The sequence below is a fragment of the Falco rusticolus genome, chromosome Z, assembly GCF_015220075.1.
Source record: "Falco rusticolus isolate bFalRus1 chromosome Z, bFalRus1.pri, whole genome shotgun sequence".
Lineage (NCBI taxonomy): Eukaryota > Metazoa > Chordata > Aves > Falconiformes > Falconidae > Falco > Falco rusticolus.
Window position 1 is genome coordinate 3,905,547 of NC_051210.1, and position 14,026 is coordinate 3,919,572.

A 14,026-nucleotide genomic window follows, 5' to 3' on the forward strand; every position below is an offset into this window, starting at 1 on the left:
TCAGAAAAAGACCTATTTGCTAATGCATAAGGAAGTACCAACAAATACAGCGTTACACTTGTTCCTTCATCCAAATACAGTCACGTAAATAAAGCCCCATGAAGGCTTATAACGGGAGCAGACTTGCAAGCCTTAAGAAAGAGGAAATACAGGGCGATATGCATTACCTGCAGCGCCAAGTGACCTGAGGCAGACAACTTTGCCTGCAAAGCGAGCAGAAATGGTGCATCCCAGGCAGAGATGCAAAGGCTCGGCTGATCTTACCAGGTCCCTTTTCTGTGGTTTCCTTGCCCATTTTAATGCTGCTCCCCTCAAACCTCCTGAAGGAGGTGTGCCACAGCCACATTACCCCCTTCTGCAGGAAATTCTCAGCACAGCTGTCCTTCCAGTCCCCCCACACCCGTACACATGCTGCTGCCCTGGAAGGCACTTAGAAAAGCCTGCCTCATAAAGGGAATCTTACAAATATTTACACTGCATTGCTATATTTAGGCATATCACTACTACAGCAGCAGCAAGGCTGTGTTAAAATCATTGTATTTATAAATCCATGAAGGAAAGCAAACAGCAGTCAATAGAAGCCCACACAGGCAGCTGGCTACAACATTATTTGAAATTATAATACTGAAACATGGTAATGCAAAAATCAAAGCTGGAAGAGATTTCTGTTGAAACTACGATTTCTTAAACAGAAAAATGGCACCGAATGAATGTGTTACAATGCCGTAAACCCAGGGCTAGAGCTAGCTCCTCCTTTCACTGCCACTGGGCACAAACCCAGCATAATTCCACAGATCTTAGTGGTGTAACTGGAAGCAAATTTTGCCTTTAGAAGGCAAGATATGAAACTTTGTTTCAGCAGATGAAAAGAGGTTGGCTGGAGAGCTGTGAAAGTGGGAGTAGTAGTTTGTTTTAGTGGCCTCAGGAAAAATTCACTTAATACTTTTGGGTAACGCAAAGCTTTGAAAACCTGAATGTTTAGATGCCTTCTGAGAACTCTTGAGAGACATGCAAGTGTCAACGTGCTGCTATTTGTCAGCCCTTCTAACACCGGGGGAAGAAGAGAAAAAAAAAAAAAAGAAAAAAGAAAGAAAAGCTACCTACATGTTGTATAGCCTGGTAATGTTTGTCACAGGGTGTCTTCTTGATGACTGAGGTACTTAATGTGCAAGGTGAAGCTGCTGTGCCAAGGAAACCCACTGAAGTTTGCAAAATTATCAATGATGAGGATAGGCTTGGGGGTGTGAGCGCTTGTGGCTTCAGTAAGAAGAGGGAAAAAAAAATGCAAATTCAGGAAAAAAAGTACAAATTCAGGAAGGAGCAGATACCTTTTTAGTAGCAATGGAGGCGCAACTCTTACAAGATAAAGGGTACCTAGCAGAGTGTAGGACACGACTTTTTATTCCGATGGCTGTAATACCCCGTTTCTGCAGTAACACGTAAAGGAAAGGGTCCTTTTCAAGCCGGCTACTGGGAGAAAACCGACCCCGGCCCGCAGCCGGGCACGCCAGGCCCAGAGGCGGTGGGACCCCTCCCCACCCTGCGGGTTGCTGCCCCCAGGCCCGGAGCGGGGTGGTCGTGCCGGGGCGGGGGTAGGGGGTCACCCCACCGAGTCCCGCTCCGGGAAGGCCCCACCTGAGGCGTAGGGTGGGCACCGCCCCCGCACAGCCCCTCCTCACGGCCGGGGCGCCCGCCCCCCCCCCCCCCCCCCCCCCACGTCCGCGCAGCACCTGCCGCCCGCGCCGCGTGGCCGCACTTCTTATTTCTCTCCCCCTCCCCCCGCCCCCGCGGGCCGAGAGGGGTGTCCCTCACGCCCCCCCTCCCCTCCCCGCCGCCCACCCGCGCACGCGTGCGGGGCGGGGGGGTTGCGGCGCGCAGGCGCGGTGGGGCGCGCTCCGTCTGGCTGCCGCGCGCTCCCGGGCCGGCCGGCGGGAGGCGGGGTGAGAGCGCGGGGCCGCGGGAGCCGCTCCCCTGGCGGCCGGCGGGGGCCGAGGCAGCCGCGGCGGGGCCCTGCGGAGCTGCCCTGCGCGCCCAGCCCCCGCCCAGCCGGCTATTGTTCCCAGCCCGTCTCCGCCGGGGAAGTTTTGCCCGCGTCCCGGCTCCGCTCCCCGCCGGGGCGGGGCGGGGCGGGGGGGGTGGGGGGGGACTGGGGCCCCTTTGTCGCCACCTCCCCGGCGTGCGGCGGCGGCCGGCGGAGGGGGGCCGGCGGGGGGGGGAGGGGGGCGAGGCTCAACATGATGGCGGCCGAGGCCGGAGGTGAGGAGGGCGGTTCGGTTACCTCAGCCGGGACGGCGGGAGCCGCGGCCGGCGCGGAACCGGGACACCACCCCGCCGTGTGCCGGGCTAAGGGGCCGGGGCCGCAGGGCCCCTTCCCGACCGGTTCTGGTAGCCTGGGCGCCGGCCCCCCGGGCGGCCCGGCATTGTGCTCGGTGCTGGGGCACCTGGAGCTGGGCGCGGGGCCTGCCTCCCCGGTGGCCGCCGCCGCCACGGCGGCCGGCCCGGGGCAGGGACCGGAGGCGGCCCGGGCCGCCGATTCCGGTACCGCCGCCTTCCCCCCGCTGCCGCCGCCGCCGCCGCCGCCGCCCCCCTCGTCCGGGGGGCTGGGGACTGTGGACGAAGGCGACTCGCTGGATGGGCCGGAGTACGAAGAGGAGGAGGTGGCCATCCCGCTCAACGCGCCCCCCACCAACCAGTGAGTAGCCGCCGCCCCGCGGGGCCCGCCACACCCGGCCGCTCCCCCCCCACGCACCCCCGCAGCCTCCGCGGAGCGGGGCCGCCGCGCCCCCGCCTCACCCCGGCGAGGCGCGTGTGCGAGCTCCCGTGGAAGTCCCGCAGAAGTTTTGCGCCCCCCCGCCCCACCCGGTTCCGCTCCAGCAGGAAGGCTGCTCCGCCGGAGAGCGCCCGCGCCGGGAGCCCCGCTGCGGGGCCGGGGGCAGCCCCCTCGGCGGCCGCCGGGCAGCCCTGCCCTGTGCGGGGGGAGGGGGGCCGGGGGGGCGGCGGGCACCGGCCGCGGGGGCGCCAAGCCAAGCTGCCCGCCGTGGAAGGTGGTACCGGGGTCGGCTCCTGGGGACCAGCCGGGTTAGTTTTTTACAAGTTTTCGTAGCGATACTGCAGGCTGCCAGGAAGAGTGAGCTATTCCGGTTGTGGTTTAACTACCTGTTGGGGAGACTTTTCCAATCTCCGGTAGCGCTGTCGTCTTCTGTCTTAGAAGAGCAATTTTTTTTTTTTTTTTTTCGAATAAAACCTAACAAAAATGCTGTCCACGGCATAATTCCCATCCCATGTCATCATTCTCCATTGCATTGCTTTATACTAAAGAAAACACAGTAATACTTCGCTTTTCCATTCCATACCCAAACATAGCTAAAGTGATGCACACGTGTTTGGCTTTTTCTTCAATTCAGGCAGCTGAAACATGGCTTTAAAATGAATTAAAAATCAGTCCTGTATTTTAAAGTGTTAGCAGAGAGGCAATCTTTATAAATAAAGTCTAACTGCTTTGCTGCTCAACCAAGGGGGGGGGGGGAACCCCCAAAATCTGTAAACCTACTGTTAGGTTTTATTACTCTTATCCATCCATTAGGCTAATCGTGATTCCTGCAGTGCTTGGTAATAGAAAGAATCCTACACTAGAGGCACACCAGTTCTGTGTTTATATTGTGTGAAATATAAGATCAGATAATGTTATATAGAGTTCATGTACTTAGTGAGTACTCTAAACAGCCTTAAAGCCTGCAGTTTACGTAAAGCGCTCTCAAGCTTGTATGAGAACAGAAAATAGTCCTCAAGCATGTAAATGTATTCTCCCAAAAATCAAATTGCTTCAAAGGCTTTGATTGGTTTCATCGCTATCTAGAAATACGTTGTTTCTAAAGTTACAGTGAGTATAGTCAATAATTTAGGGTTTTGAGGTACAGGGTGGCAGATGTATTCAAGAGATAGGTCAGAAAGTTAATCTGAAAACCCATCTGAATTTGGGTTCTTTTTTACATTCTCTCATAATTCCACTGTCACAGAGTTCCCTTCTGTGCTATTTCGCTTCACTGCTTCCAAGGTTTCAGGAGCAACTGCCATTGTAAGGAGGACATAAAATGTAACATTATAGGATTTCTTTTAAATTAATCTCTCTAACCTTGACAGGTTTCCTAGTAATCCTTTATTCTTTCAATTTCTGGACTTGTGGAAATTTGTAAATGTTAAGGCCTTGTTTTGTGAAGGCAGTGTTTGAATGGTCTTAAACTTGCAGAATTTCCTAATGAGCTAGAAATAGGATTAGGCAGGTTTGACAAAGGATAAGGAGGGAAATAGAAGCACATAAAAGAGAAGCTACTCCTTCAGTGTTGCATGCCAAGCCAGTGAGGTACAGAATTCTGCTCTTCTGATTTTCTCTCTGAAAGATCAGACTGCTGCTTCTGCTGAGACCTGGCTGAGTTGCTCAGAGAACTGAGGAAAAAGCCAGAAAGCAAGCTTTGTAAGAAGTATTTTTGGAAAGTGGGGTACTTACTTGTGAATAATTACCTGTTTCATGCTGTCTAATTTCTACCATACCTAAATTCTGAGTGGATTTTACAGTCAGAACATTGTTTTGTAAGTCACGTGCAAGGGTGATGGTTAACTTTTCATGAAGGAAGATGTTAGATTTCTGACAAGGAGTACCAAGGAGTACATGCAAGGGAAGACTGCAGAGGCCCTGATTTTGTTTTGGTTGACAAGGTTACTTACCTGATTCAAACAAAGGGAACATCAAAGTTTTTGTAGGACCAGGGCGTAGCTCTGTAGTTAAATGTTCTTCTCTCGGAGATTCTTTAATACAGAAACATCCAAGAAATAAAATACGTTTAAAAAACTGATTTGGAAGTTCTTACCTCTCTATACTTAAGCTTTTTCTTTGTAATTTTATCCTTGGTGTGTGACTTTAACATAAAAGAAAGAATTAATATGGCTGGTTAAAATAATTAGAAGCCTTTTCCCCTTTTGTTTCTCATTTTATACAGCATCGGTTTTTACCATTTCAATTAAGTCATTTACATTGGCCATATGTCGGTAGTAAATTGTATCCTTTCAGTCCTGCTGTTTTATTCTGGAAGTGCCCTTTCTTTGCAGTCATACCATCTGCTTCTGCGGAGTTGAACTCTTGATTTATTACCAAAACCAAAGATCAATATTATCTATCATCTTACATAAGGAAAGGTCCAATATAAGTATATAAGAGCAATAATTGAACTTCTAATTTAAATTTGTGATTAAATTTATCCAGTTGAATGTGATTACAAAACTGCTGTTCCATTTGTTTAAATATCACTGCCAGCTCCACCCTTTCCCACTTCCTCCTAATTCATTCATTTTTTATAGGAGGCATGCAGGGTTGGCTTGATGGGTAATTCCACAACTCTGTCAAATGGTTTTCTTTCTTTGTCTTAATTGCTTGTAGTATATTACGTGTACATCAGAAATTGAGAGTGCTTGTCACTTCGGGCCTTGCTTTATGTGATAGAAATTTACTATTCTCCTGTATAAGAATGAAAAGGAATTATTTCTTTCGTAATAGTAACGACTCACTAGGCTTCTTTGCCTTCCCATGGACATGCATCACATTTCAGGATTTACGGAATGGTTGGTTACTGACTCCAGACAAATATCTGGTAAAAGTTGCTGCAAGTGTTTCCAAGTTCATACTCCAATGTCAGATTAGGCTTTTAAGTATAGAATAAGATGAAGCTTTCTGCGTAAACTTAGACACTTTATCACTTTTTTGTCTCCTAACTTGTTTTGCCAATTAAAAAAACCCCAGAACAAACACAAAACAAAAAATTAGTGAGTTCCCGGTTTGCAAGTGTTAGGCCATAAAGATGTTGCAGACAAACACCTTTTTGTGTGTGTGTGTGTGTGTTTTAAACATGAATAAGTTTTGAAATAATGCATAGTTAACATTGTGGCTTTCACAGTAACTAACCTGAAGAGATGGGAAGTGAAGCAGATGCAAGTTCTGCACTTCCCATCAGGATGCTGTAAATATAGTTTGCTCAGGGTAGTCAGGATGTGTTTGTCTTAGCTAGCAAGCACCTAATACACTTTATTTCCTCTTCTCTTTTCCACATACCTAAGGAAGAGGGGAACTTGTCTTCTCATAGCCTGTTTTCTTTAACTTTCTAGCAGTGGGAGGTGATTGTTAGCATGTATCAGGTTCTCTGTATTCAAAAACTCAAAATCTCCGGGTAGGGTGCGTTTTTGTCTTTGATCTGGAGTGAAACTGACTTAAGGCTTGTCTGTTCTGTGTGTGTGTGTGTGTGGTTTTTCAGGAGCACAGCAGTAGCATGTTTATATAGTAGCTTAATGCTAGGTGGGAGGCACAGGATGCTAGAGAATAAAGTGGGCAACCCTGTGTTTGTGTTGGTCATTTTTTTCTGTGCTTTCTACCCCATTTGCAAAGCTTGCTGACAGGGGCTGAAACAGTGTAAGGAAATGGCTTCAAATTTAATGAATGAATGCTGTTTAACTTGGTTGTAACCAGCTGGATGTGGAATAGTTCAGTTGTTTATGTATTTGATTAAAAATCATATTTGAGACATTTATTATTGATCCTAGTATTGCATTAAGGTGGCAGAAGCAGTTCCAATATATTCCAGCAAAACTGTCATTTTCATATGGTGTTTTTTGAGCGTGTTTATCAGTTTGAAATGGAAATCAAAATCAAAAGTTGAAATCAAAAGCTATGAACCATACAAACCCAAATAGGCTGTCAAAATACTGTCTGGTTGAAATAGATCTTACCCAAAGCAGATATATTCTTACAGTCACTCTCGATGCCTGTTGAGGCAATGTAATAGTGAGAAAAGAGCTGAAGATAAAGAGATAGGTAGAGAAATATTAAATAAGCATGGATTGCATGAAAGTAGAACATTTTCCTACCTGAATGTAATGTGAAGTTTCTTCATGTGACTGTCAGAGGTGGTAGGTCCGGGGTTCTGCAGCAATTATTTCACTTACTCATGAAAAGGAATTTTTTCAGTTTGAATAATGGCTGAAGGCCCTTTTCCATACTGTTGAATGGATCTGTTGCACTGAAAACTGAGGGGAAATAATATTGGCATGTTCAGTTAGGTACTATATAAACAAAAAATTAAATGTAATGTGACTTGATTTTAAAATAGGCAGTTTCTTTTCTGTTCAGCAGTTAATATGGTTAGCAGGGAGACTTTTCTTTTTTAGATAATGGATTTTATTATTAATTCCTGTTCTCTGTGGAAGATGAACACCTTGTTTTTCTATAGCTGATGGGTAGTGTACTGGACAACATAGACCTGAATGTAAATCTGATTTTAGTTGTGGCCGAATGGGTGGTGGTAGAAGTGCTGTTCTTAATCGAATGGTTAAAAGTAGCAGAGCAAAATCATACCTAACCATATATGGGAAGCGAAGCAGTAAGTAAACGGACTGTGTTAGGTACATATATAAATGAAAGCTTCAGTTGAAGAAAACCAGAAGTGGAACAGCATTTGATGCCAGAAAAAGTTTGAGGAGGACTTTTCAGTAGTTCAGTCAATATTTCTAGTTAACATCAGATGATGTCATTTTGTTTAAACAGTGAATAGAGTCTCTTGACCTGCACTTTATCTAGTTTTTACTTTGTGTTGTATATTGACTCCCAGAACTTCAGTGTGGGATTTAAGCACTTCGTCTACTGGCCTGCCCTATTGAGAAGCATGAAACTGTGCCATACTTCCTTCACCTTTTCTTGTAATGTTTGTGGCCAGGGAGTGAGGAGAAACACTAAGTTTGCCAGTGAAGACATGGGTCTCTTCAGTGTAGGACCCCATCTGTTGATCCAGCCATATATTTCTAGGGCTCCTTATAGTACTTTTCCAGTTTCTCACATATCTTTTTCTCCTTTAACACCCCCACCCCCAAAATAATGGTATTTGCCTCACTGGTAGGCACAGTAGGAGGGAAGAGAAGGCATATTGTTTTAACATTGTCTTTGTGCTGCATATAAGTATTGCAGTAAAACAATTATTCATTCCTCTGTGTTCCTCCAGAGTATGGTCAGTACCAATAAAATGTGCTTGACAAGTTTTATATGCTTGTCCCGTTTTATGTACTTTTATGCAGGCAGTCTTTAGTACTTTTTTATTTTTATGTAAAATACCTGCTTTATCGCTCCAGAGCAGAAGACATTTCAGTTTTACATGAGTCTATCTTTAAATTGTATTTTGTGTTGAAGGTGATGGGGAGTAATCAGCGTGGATTTATGAGGGGGAAATTGTGCTTAACCAGCCTGACAGCCTTCTGCAGTGAGGTCATTGGCTCAGGAAGAAAGGGGGAGAGTTTACCTCAATTTTAGTAAGGCTTTTGACACAGTCTCCCATAGCCTTCTCATAGACAAGCTGACAGCGTACAGTTTAGATAAATGGACAGCGAGGCAGACTGAAAACCAGCTGAACGGCCAGGCCTCGAGGGTGGTGATCAGCAGCACAAAGTCCAGGTGGAGGCAAGTCGCTGGTGGTGTTCCTCAGGGTGTACCCAGGGGCCAGCCAGTACTGTTTAACATTTTGATTAACGACCTGGATGCTGGGACAGAGTGCACCCTTCCCAAGTTCACAGACAATGCAAGATTGAGAGGAGTGGCTAAAACACCAGGTGGCTGTGCTGCCATCCGGAGTGACCTGGACAGGCTGGAGAACTGGACTGCAAGGGATCTTGTGAAGTTCAACAATGGAAATTCAAAGCTCTGGCACAGGGGAGGAGTAACCCCAAGCGCCTGCTGGGGGCTGAGCAGCTGGAAAGCAACTCTGGGCATCCTACCGGACAGAGCCAGCAATACGCCCTCATGGCAAAGAAGGCTAACAGCGTCTTGGGCTGCACTGGGAGGAGCATTGCCAGCAGCTCGAGGGAGGTGGTCCTTCCCCTCAGCTCAGCACTGGTCAGATACATCTGGGGTGCTGTGTCCATTGCTGGACTCGCCAGCACAAGAGAGACATGGACTTGCTGAAGTGGGCCCGGTGCAGGGCCACCAAGATGAAGAAGGGTCTGGACCATCTGTCGGACAAGGGGCAGCTGAGACAGCTGGGACTATTCGGCGTGGAGAAGAGGAGGCTCGGGTGGGTCTTGTCTATATGTATAAATACCTAATGGGAGGGAATGAAAATCAGGGAGTCAGGCTATGCTCAGTGATGCCCAGTGACAGGGCAAGAGGCAATGGAAGCAAACTAAAAAACTTGAAATTCTACATGAAAAAAAAAGACGCCTTTTTTATGGTGGGGTGTGTGTGTGTGGAACAGTGACAATATTGCCTGGAGCGGTTGAGGACTCTCCATCATTGGAGATGTTCATTACCCAACTGAGCATGGCCCTTAGCAGCCAGCTGTAGCTGACCCTGCTTGAGTGGGGCGGCAGGGGGAAGGCTGAACTTAGATGATCCCCGTTGTTCACTTCCAGCTTAAATGAATCTGTATATGTATAAACATACTGTTTATAGTTGAGGATCAGTGTGTTGCGGGACCTATTTGCTGGAAATTGTTACTTGAGGTAGGCAGGAATAACATCAGAGACAGTAGCCAATAGGGAAGACTGAAGGAAGGTACAAGAAATTCTTAGGTTGGTAAACAGGATGTTTCATTATTTTCTATGTAGGCAGATATAATTTCTGCTGGAAAAGCTCAAGAATTTGCCTTTTTAACAAAAAGGAAAATTTTTAAAGTAGCTAACAGTGCTGTTTAAATATTTAGTGATTTTGCTTTAGAGATCTATCTTTTCCTTCTAAGAAATATTTTTATTACAATGTATGTAAACCAGTGTTGCTAAATGCTGCAGTCGTATTTCAGGAACAGACTGTCGAGGTCTCCAGGATGCTCATTTTACCCAGCCAGTGTTCTTGTATGTTAGCAGTCTGACTGTTATGATGATCAGTACATAAAAAAGTCATCTTTATCTTCAAATTTGGGTATTTTCAGCTGCTTCTCAGGCCAACTTCATACCAAATCAATTACTTTTGTTAGGGTTTCCTTTTTTGTTAAACTGAAGTAGTAATACTTGTTAATCTCAAGTGCTAATTGGTCTTTCATAAGTATACAGTTTCATCGGGGTTGGAATATACAGAATCATAGAACCATAAAATAGTCCAGGTTGGGAGGGACGTTGGAAGATCATCTGGCCCGACCTTTTGTTGGGAAAGGGAGTGCAGTGGAGATTATCTAGCAGCCTGTTCAATCGCATCTTGGAAACCTCCAGTGAGGTTTTCTCTGTCACTGAGGAGGCTGTTCCAGTGAGTGATGTTGCTGTAAAAAGCATTTAACTACTGCAATACCATGATGAGGTCCCCCTGAGCCCTCTCTTCTTCAGGGAGAAGACGCCTAACTCAATCTTTTCTCACAGGGGAGGTTCTCCAGCCCTTTGATCATCTCATGGCCATCCTCTGGTTCCTTTCCAGTCTGTCTGCATCTTTCTTGAATTGTGGGGAGCAGAACTGGACACTGTACTCCGTGCACAGCCTGACAGCTGGGTAGAGTGGGATGATCATGTCTCTGTCTCTGGTAGCAGCGCCCCTGTGGATGCAGCCCAGGGTCCGATTTGCCTCCCTCGCTGCAGCAACATGCTGCTGATTCGGGTTCATCTTGCTGGGGCTCCCAGGTCCCTCTCAGCAGGGCTGCTCCCCAGCCCCACACAGATTCCACCCAGCTGGGACTAGGCTCTTTGGTCACCCCAGGTGCAGGACCTTGCACTTGTCTTAACTGTTAAAATTCATACTGCTCTTGCTAGCCCACTCTTCCAGCCTGCTGAGGTCCCTCTGTAAGATGGCTCACCCTTCTGACGTGTCCACCTTGCCACCCAACTTGGTGTAAACAATCTTGTGGGGGAGTTTTCAATCCCATCATCCAGCTCATTTATGAAGATGTGGAACAGCATGGGGTCCAGTATTGGTCCCTGGGGGACCCCGTTTGTGAGAGGCTGCCAGCCTGAGTAACAAACCACTGATCACCACACTCCAAATGCAGCTGTGGGCCAGTTTCCTACCTGCCTTGTGGACCACCCATCCAGTATGTATCTTGCCAGGTAATGTTAGTGTTGAGATGTTAGCTGTGTGTAATTATATTTGAAGAAGTTGAGTATGTAACTACATTTAAAACATTACAGTGTTCTGTTAAGAATTACTGTCATTAGTTCAGCAGGGGTGGGCAGATTATTTTCTTATTAATATCTACTCAGAGATATTTGGGCAAAGGTTTCTTCTAGGAAATTCCCCTTGTAGAGTACACTGGTTTCTTTTCTGGAGTGGTTTCCAGAAACCACCTATGTTTAGCCAACCTTATCAAAGGTTGGAATAACATGGCAATTCTGTGTAGATTTGTGTAAGAGGTTTTTCTAAAATTTTGGTCTTTTTTTTTTTAACTTACGATTTTAAGTCCACCTCTTGCTTTCTGTAAAATTGCATGTATGTATGTAAGTGTTCACCTGCAAGTAGGAGATGCACAAAAGGATATTCTGTCTGTGTCTTACTCATTGGGTTTTGTATGGTTATTATAAATAAATTGCATCATCTTTTTCTATATATCAAATTTAAGAGTAACCATAAATCCATTCCATTTTTTATATTGCCATCTATTAGTAGAGTAACACTGGAGACATTACAGGATTCAACCTTGAATACTTGCTTAATGTGGAAGATTAAGGAATTGCTGGCATTACTGAGTTCAAAAACACCTTTTCCTCAGATTTTTGCTTGCATAGATTTTTGTGCTTTCTAAGCATCTGGGAAGAGATTTTTTTTTTTTTTTTTTTGTTCTTTCTACTCCTTTGCAATAAAAGGGATGCTGGAGAAATATCTTTATTCCTCCAAAAGCAGGATATTACCGAACCTCTGTAGCAGTTGTCTTGTTCTATATTCAAGACTAGAAACAGGTTTTTTTTCTTAGTTGTCCACACAGTTCTCACACAACAAATCCAACAGCGTGATGTGAATTGTTCCTAGTGCATGTGGGAAGTACTGGACATCTTTTAATTCAAGCATTGTACCCATCTTTGATTTCTAGTGTATAACTGTCACGGTTTGTTGTTACAGAAGCAGTTGCTTATCCATGGCTGTGATGCAGCTCTCTAGAGAGGCATTCCAGCTTGAAGGGGAGGTGAGAGTGGAGCACAAAACAAAAATCTGTGCATCCTTAGAGATGGTGAGGTGCGAGGAGGGGGGGAAGGTGAGGGAGCCCATGTTACATTTAATGAGGTTAATGGCAGACAAGATGAATATCATCTTAGAAATGCCTTAATTATTGCCAAAGAGTGTCTGCTGATCTGTGTAGGAGTATTAACATTGTTTCTGTAGTAGTTACTTTCTAGTTCAAACAGAAAAAAGCCTATTTTTGACCCTGAGGGCACAAGTAGACAGCATTTAAAAATGGGAAGTTTCTTGCTAAAAACTTTAATGAGTTCCAGAATTCATTTCCTAAGCTGATCCTTCAGTAAGAAAATGCAAGCTGTTCCAAGAGCTATTTTTCAGCCAGTTTAGCTGTATTTCACCTGCTTATTGGTGGTTCTCACAAAAATGAGATAGGCACTCTTCAGTAAATGTATATCAGGTAGGATTGAAAGAAATCTTTTGGCTATGTTGGCTATTATGCTGTCGTCACATCTCTGTCTCCTTTAAAGCTTATGTCATTGTTTGTTACAGCAATTGAAACTTCTAGAACCTTTCTTTCCTTAGTGAAGTTATTTAAATGTATGCATTCTTGACTGTATGCTTATCTTGCTCTTTCATCTCTGCATAGTCTTTTTGTTAAGGTGTTAGGAGGTTTTTGGCTGATCTGTTTTGGTCTAGGCCAGAGCTGGTGTAGACTTTGCTGAAAGTGTTTTGACAGCATTTTTTGGAGGTGTGTGCAGGTCCCAAAGTTAACAGGTTGGCACAGCTGGTGTACTGAGGAGTGCCTGTGGTAGTGACTTTCCACATTAGTTGGCTGGCTCCTACTCTTGAAGTGCAGCATGGTTCAGTTTTCCACATGCTGTTTGTAAGGGGTTTTGGAACAGTCGAATGAGAAAAGCAGAATTATTCTTCATTACACTTACTTGGATGTGTTTAAACGCATTGTACTGCCTCTTAGAAAAAGGAATAGGGATATAAAAGAAATAAAACCCCCTCCTTCCCTTTTTCTAGTAGAGTACACAACAATTTCATGCACATTGGATGCAGAACACTTAACTTGGCTTCAAGTTTGTTCCAGCTCTTGTTTCATTATCTTAAAGGTGCATCCAGTATCATAGTTGATACATATTTGCAAAGAGCTTTTTCTGGCAGGAAGTTTTGTGATGTGGAGAACTGCAAGGAGGTGGTCAGAAATTGGTAACTACTGAACAGTAACTAACAAGACAGAAGAAGGATCTAAATTTAGTGAAGTCTCTGTGAAACTGACCTTGATTTAATCTCTACAAATAATGTACATGAAGGAAGTAATGCAGCCTTACAAATCTGACAGAGATGGGGCATAAAGTATTAAAAGGCAGAGTCAGCATAAAAATGGTAAAACTAAGAATGTCTTTTGAGGCTGAGAGAAACTGTAGGACTGAAATGAAACTTGAATGAAATAGAAGTCTTTAGATGGAAAGCTTGGGGGGGTGCTGGTTGGTGTTAACAGGTTAAGAAGAAACAAATAATAACAGGATACTTTGTTGTGGCTTTTTTTTCCCCTCTGTGTTCATGAAACTGTACTTGAGATTTCTGTGCGCCCTTTGAAATTGAGGATTTTCCCAGTTCAAGACAATCAGCTTTGCTCTCTTTCACTTCTAATAGGAACAGAGCTCACATAGTCTCAGGCGGTGGTAACACGAATCTGTAATGTGTGAAAGGTACTAAGGCAGTGACTGAATTGATGGGAGGGGAGCACTGACCGTGACTCCTAGAAGTTCTCTGTTTGCTTTATGGGTTTTGTTGAAGCAGCAGAGTATGGCTAACAAGAGCTTTGAGTGAAGTGGATGTGGCGTTTGACTCTTTTTTTTTTTTTTTTTTCCTGTGCACCATAGCTTTTTCTAGATGGAAATAGGG

The 14,026-nt window shown here is 45.3% G+C and overlaps 1 protein-coding gene across 1 annotated transcript in view; it reads left to right on the forward strand.

Moving 5' to 3' along the window:
* The first annotated feature begins 2,210 nt into the window (after positions 1-2,210).
* Positions 2,211-14,026, forward strand: part of RASA1 (RAS p21 protein activator 1) — a 67,926-nt gene continuing 56,110 nt past the window's right edge. The window contains exon 1 of the mRNA XM_037373116.1: positions 2,211-2,692. Coding sequence (XP_037229013.1) covers positions 2,235-2,692 — 458 coding nt within the window. The 5' untranslated portion in view covers positions 2,211-2,234. The remainder of the gene's footprint in view (positions 2,693-14,026) is intronic.